General features: G+C 44.7%; 1 protein-coding gene across 6 annotated transcripts in view; it reads left to right on the top strand.

Moving 5' to 3' along the window:
- The window catches only part of Mis18bp1 (MIS18 binding protein 1), a 64,728-nt gene extending 63,722 nt beyond the window's left edge, over positions 1 to 1,006 (top strand). For all 6 annotated transcript variants that reach the window (XM_031355767.1, XM_031355765.1, XM_031355764.1 and 3 more), the window contains one exon: positions 78 to 1,006. In XM_031355767.1, coding sequence (XP_031211627.1) covers positions 78 to 172 — 95 coding nt within the window. In that variant the 3' untranslated portion in view covers positions 173 to 1,006. The remainder of the gene's footprint in view (positions 1 to 77) is intronic.
- The last annotated feature ends 4,941 nt before the right edge of the window (positions 1,007 to 5,947 follow it).

Here is a 5,947-nt window from a genome sequence, read left to right as displayed (position 1 = left end):
GTGCTAGGATTAAAGGCGTGCGCCACCACCGCCCGGCTGAAATTTCTTAATCGTTTTCATTAATTTTGTCTTTACAGATTTAGGTGAAAACACTGATATTGCAAAGTATTTCATTGATGATACAGAATCAGATGAAGAAGAGAAAGATTATTACTTTTCCAATTCTGACTGATAGTAAGAAGATTTGCGGGAATTTTACCATTAAGCACAATATACTCATATTCTTATTCGATGACTATTTTCTTTGTAATAAGAGAATGCAGATTTTTTTTCAAAGATGTCTTATGTTTGTATGCAAGGTAAACACCCTGTAGAGCATTCCCCAGAATTACAGCTTATAATTATTTTGCCTGTGTATACATCTGTAAATTTTATGTATATGTTTGTAATAGTAAAGTATATAAAGTTCAGTCTCTCCAACATCCAAGTCTGTTTACTTTAGTAATCATGTATCAAGTAGATTTTTAAATAAAATTTTAAAAGCCCTTAAATGAGGAGAGGTAAGGGCCCAGAGTTAAGACTGTGGACTGGCAGATACTAGAATGAGAATTTTTAGCATCATGCAGTCTGGTACTACAAGCCAGCGTTCCTTCTCTGTTGAAATTATGTCATTCAAACTGTTTTACTTGTTTTTATGTTCTACATACTTTTTCTTCTGATAGTTTTTCTTAAACTATAGTTAACTATGATAGTTATCTGATAGTTGGTCTGTTTGTGAAACCTCTATCTCTAATTTATTGTTCTTTATTTTATAAATAAAAGGAACCCCAGGACAGGTTCTGTTGTATTCTGCAGCTTTGCTGTGTGTAGCTGGTAGATCCACTGTTACAAGGAATTACGATGCCATAATAAGCAGGGTTTCCCTTCTTCACAGCTTTAAAAGGTAACTTTCATTCTGCCATTGTTTGCTATAAGTTATCTGTCCCCTGGCTATAGTAGGTATTCATCCACCCTTTGCATCTAGTTAGACTGACTGCTCAAATAAAAATGTAAATTTGTGAAGTAAGTATTTGTTTCTGGATTTGTTTTGTTGAAAATAATGCATTTTATTATTGCTTCCAAATTTGTTTCCTAAAAACACACTGGAACATATTGTAAAAAATAACTCATTCATTCCTATTTGACAGAAACTCTGTTTCTATCTCTCTCCTCCCCTAATCAAGGTCTGTGTAGCTGGGCTGCCTTGGAGCTCACTATGTAGAGCAAGCTTTTTAATTGATCCAGTTTCTGGGCTTGGTGTTTCAGTCATGTAATTAATACCAGCTACTCAGGAAACTGAGGCAGGAGGCACTTCAAGTTTTAGGCCAACATGGGCCTAAATTTACTCTAAGACCCTGTTTCAAAACCAAAATTAAGGAAGTGGAGAGATGGCTCGCAGTTAAGAGTACTTCCTGATCTTAGAGAGGGCATAAATTTGGTGTCTAGCACCTATGTTTACACCTATGTTTGTTAATACACAATTACACAATTACCTGTAATTCTAGCTCCAGGACATTGTGTACTCTCCTGCCTGTCAAAGGTACTTGACAAATACACACACCTCTATACATTAATCACAAAGAAAAACATCAATAAATGTTTTTAAAATATAAAAAAAAAAGTTCTTAACAAATGGAGGGAGGGTCTGGAGATAGCTGTCATACAGAAAGTACCAGGTTCAATCCCCATTTAATAGCTCTCTTCCAAATAATCTGCAGTTACTGCTAGCTGTAAAACAAGAGATAGGTTGGTTTAGAGTCATCCAAAACCTAATGGAATTTGAGTTGTCAACATGTAACGATACTGCTGGTTGAGGGTGATAGGCAATGTTTTAGAAGAAAGCCATTAAATTTTCTTTACAGCTACCTTTTTTGTGTGTGTGTGATTTTGGATCTGAGAAGTGATTGCTAACTGCACATCAGCCAATAGGTTTGAATAATTTTTTCTCTAGTTATAACATAGTTTTTGAGCAGAAGATTAAGAGACCAGTGGCATGTAGGAGGTCAGGTTTTAAAATTTTCACAGGCTGGGTGGTGGTGGCACACTCCTTTAATCCCAGCACTTGGGAGGCAGAGACAGGTGGATTTCTTGAGTTCGAGGCCAGCCTGGTCTACAAAGTTGAGTTCCAGGACAGCCAGGGCTATACAAAGAAACCCTGTCTCAAAAAAACAAAACCTCAACAACAAAAAATTTTCTGGGTAGGGCGTTCCTAAATTTGCCAAATTAAATATGTAAATATGAACAAGCTAGTTTCAAGGTCTCATTTTTGTGACCCATAACAACACTAATTGAAATAGATGAGTTCTGAGGATGCAGTGTGAGAGACATCCCCTGGGACTAGAGAAAGTATGGAGGCAGGGAGAGCAGACAGAAGGAAGTCTCATATTGTGCATATAAACAAACAGAGGTACATCTTAAAATACGTGTGGCATGAGTCAAAACAAAAGTTCATGTTAAATATTGGACTATACTTAGGTGGAAGGTTTATTTGGTGGTAATGATATACTTATTCAACATTTGACTTCATTAGATCATTTGCTTCATGTGGACTCTCTCCCCAAAGCCGGGACAGTAAAACAGCAACCACTAGGGCCCCAGGGCTGCAGCTGCCCACCTGTTGAGCAAAACCTGGTTCCAGTTACATTCAGAAGCTCCACCCCCACAGAGTAACAAGGAAGTCACTGATTGGACTGTTACACTGATGTATTTGGGGGGAAGGGTTTTTGGCCCAGGTAATATATCTGTTTGGAGAACAAAGGATTATTATTAAAGAACCAAGATGGCTGAGCAGTAATGTCTCCCATCTAATATTTTACCCTTCCATGTGGGTAGGTATGTCTGTAGCCACTCTATCCTATCTCTAACTCTCTCTAGCAGCTGCTCTCCTTTCTAACTTCATTTTTCCAGGTTACCCACTGTTTAATGTTACTGCAGGAGGGTAACAGATAGCTCCTAACGTTGGGGTAGTTTGGAGTATATTTAAACTGAACTCTTATAAGATATGGACGGTGTATTCCTGCCGCGGTGCACAGCCAAAGTGCTGGGTTTTCGGCCAGAGTTCTGGGGTTATTGGCGGGTCCGCTGGGTTTATCTGAGCCCAAGCGGGAACAGATAGGGACGTACCCACTTATCATACATAGATGGTAAGTGGCTACGGGGTTGTGGCGAATTCTCGCTGGGATAGACAGCTATGTTCTGGGTTTTGGCTGGCCAGGGTGCCAAGGTATGGCAGGGTCCGCCGGTTTACCTGAGCCCAAGCTGGCACAGATAGGGACGTAGCTACGGGGAAACCTTGGGGACAGAAACGAGCTATGCATAGACTCAGGAAGAACTATCATGTCTTGTATTTGTGTTTCAATGTGTATGTATGTCGGATGAATGCGGATTGTCCCGTCTTGCGTTTTTGTTTTGCCCTTCTTTACATGTGGCCGAGATGGCCTCGGAGGCTCTGCCCTCTCAGTGGAGCGTGCTGAGTATAGGGTTTCCTTATCTAGTGCTAGCTGCTCGGTTCTGGGACTCAAACAAATTAGTTTGGTCACAGCGGGCAAGTGAGTGCGGTGGCAGTGGTGGTTAAAGGTAAAAGCTTTCTTCCTCTGCCCAGGACGTCTTTGGCTCACACAGGCTGTTGACTGCACGTGTAGTCGGAGGAGGGGCTAGAGACTCTGCGTAAGAGTGCGCTTCCCTCCCCCTCTCCGCTGCCCTTGCTATGCAGTCACATGGGGTGTCCCGAGTGTGGCAGAGGTCTCGGATACAGGGGCTGGCCTTGGGCGGGGCGAGGGCTGTATGTTCAGCGGCCACTGGCCTAGGGCCACTGGCCTGCGCATGCGTGTAACAGAGTGAGCAGGCAGCCACGCTGGGCCGTGGCTGGGGGAGCAGAGCTCAGCAGACACTGCTGGCAGCTCGCCCCGCAGGGGTCGCTTCTTGGCGGACTGACAGTGACTCGTGGGGGAGGTTTATGCACTGCGCGCGTGTGCACTCGGCACTCTCTGCCCATGGTCCGGGGACTTTCCCCTAAGCACAAAGATAAGGAACACGTCCTCCGTGAGTAGCCTGGGAGACAGGCCTTCAGAGCGAGAAGAGAAGTTCCGCACCTGCGCGTCCCTGTGGCCAGCCCATGGCTACCTGCTCGTTTTCTAGTGTGGCTGAGTCCGCGAGCTCCAGACTCCGCACTCGAGTGCACTTCCCTCCCCCTCTCGAGCGAGCGGGCTGGAGTGGGCAGAGGAAGCTCATTAGTGGGCTGGGCGCTGAGTGCTCGTCACTCTTCGGCCCCTGCCCTAGCTGGGTTCTCCCCGAGCGGGGAGGTGAGTTCCCAGAGAGCACGGCTCTAGGCATGGGCAGACTGGGCAGGAGTAGCCCAGGGTGGGCGGATGCCTCCCTCTCTGGAGCTTGGAACAGACTCTCGGCCAGCAGCGCGAGTTCTATGGCTGAGGTGAGACACCTAGCGGGCCTCATAACCCAATTCAGACCAGGAGTTCTGGGCTGTAGTGCGCTATGCCGATCAGGCGTCCACACTAAGTTCTGCAAGGGCAGCTCAGTGTCAAGGGCCATCGGCCTGCACATGCGTGCAACAGAGTGAGCGGGCGGCTGCGCTGGGCCCTCTCTGGATTAAGCAGGACTCGGGGGACACTGTGCTTGCAGTGGAGATCCGGTTTTGACACTCCAACTTTGCCCAGACTCAAATCTCTTGGTGTGCGCGCGGCCCAACCTCAAACTACACTTCCTAAGAGAGTTAGAGGCCATGGCAGTGCGCATGCACACAGATTCCATGTTTGCCCGCGCACGCCATCTAGTGGTTCTATAATAAATTACAAGCTGGCGACTCTCAGCCTATCTAGTCAGGTCTAGTGGATACACAGGGTTTCAATTACATGCCTACTTTTCCAGAGCTTAGATTATTAGGGCCAAACAGATTTCTTTGACATAAAATATTTAGTATTCGATACAGATTTATAAAACTATAGCTTAATTTCTAAATTCTTTTATTCTCATTTCAATAGACCTCATTTGGCTTCTAGCTAGTCTTAAAGATATATATTCTTTTAATTATTGTTAAACAAGTTATTAGACTTTGTTTTCTTTGTTACATCTATTTTTAAAGACTAGATTTGGGCTGGTACTATAACACGTGTCCTCATTTTATTTGGGCATTTATAAACAAAATAACTTGTTATTCCTTCACTGAGAGCCCAACTATTTATTATCAGTGACTTGACTCTAGCCCAAAAATGAGTTGACTTCACTCTGGCATGTTGCCATCTGCTTTAAAACAGGTTCTCTCTGTGTAAACCAGGCTGTCCTGTGGCTTGTGAGTCTGCCTGCCTCTACCTCCATTATGACTAGGTAAATATCCCACCTGACTCCAGCTAGAATTTAGATACAAGCCATACATCTGTGGTAACTAAGTTTTTCTTTTTTTCTTAGCTGTATTTCAAATTATGTATCGGCTTGACATCAAATTTGTTAACTACAGTTCAGAGACACTCAAATAGAGTCAGGGTTATTCATACTGAGTCCTGCCAGACAAGGGCTGTGGCTCCAGCTGACCATGCTTGTGTGTGAGGTCGATGAGGCAGGGCAACTTTTCAGTACACTTTTGTCTGTCTGCCTGGATATAGTCTGAGAGTGTCGGGGCAACTGGGAGCCTGCAGGCAGGAGTCACTAACAAATATCGCTAACAAGTGCACTTTAGTTATTTGAGTTTGCTTACTGGTTTTCAGAAATTTTTGGTCTTTGTACAGAAGCCAGTTGACCAAATGGTGGGCCACCACAGTCTTCACAGAAAGGTGCCACAAGAGTGGTTGTGGCCCTGGCTACCAAGCCTCTGGCAGCCCATTACCAGTAAGATGGTGGGTTTGGCTTTCTTTGCTCATAGCCAGGGCTGTTGACACAGTGGCTGCTGGGTTACTGTCCCATGAGACTGCCCTGGACTGGTGAACCCAGAGTGGTGCAGTGCACTGAGGAGCCACCC

The sequence above is a fragment of the Mastomys coucha genome, unplaced genomic scaffold (assembly GCF_008632895.1).
Source record: "Mastomys coucha isolate ucsf_1 unplaced genomic scaffold, UCSF_Mcou_1 pScaffold6, whole genome shotgun sequence".
Classification (NCBI taxonomy): domain Eukaryota; kingdom Metazoa; phylum Chordata; class Mammalia; order Rodentia; family Muridae; genus Mastomys; species Mastomys coucha.
This window is presented reverse-complemented; position numbering and strand designations above follow the sequence as displayed.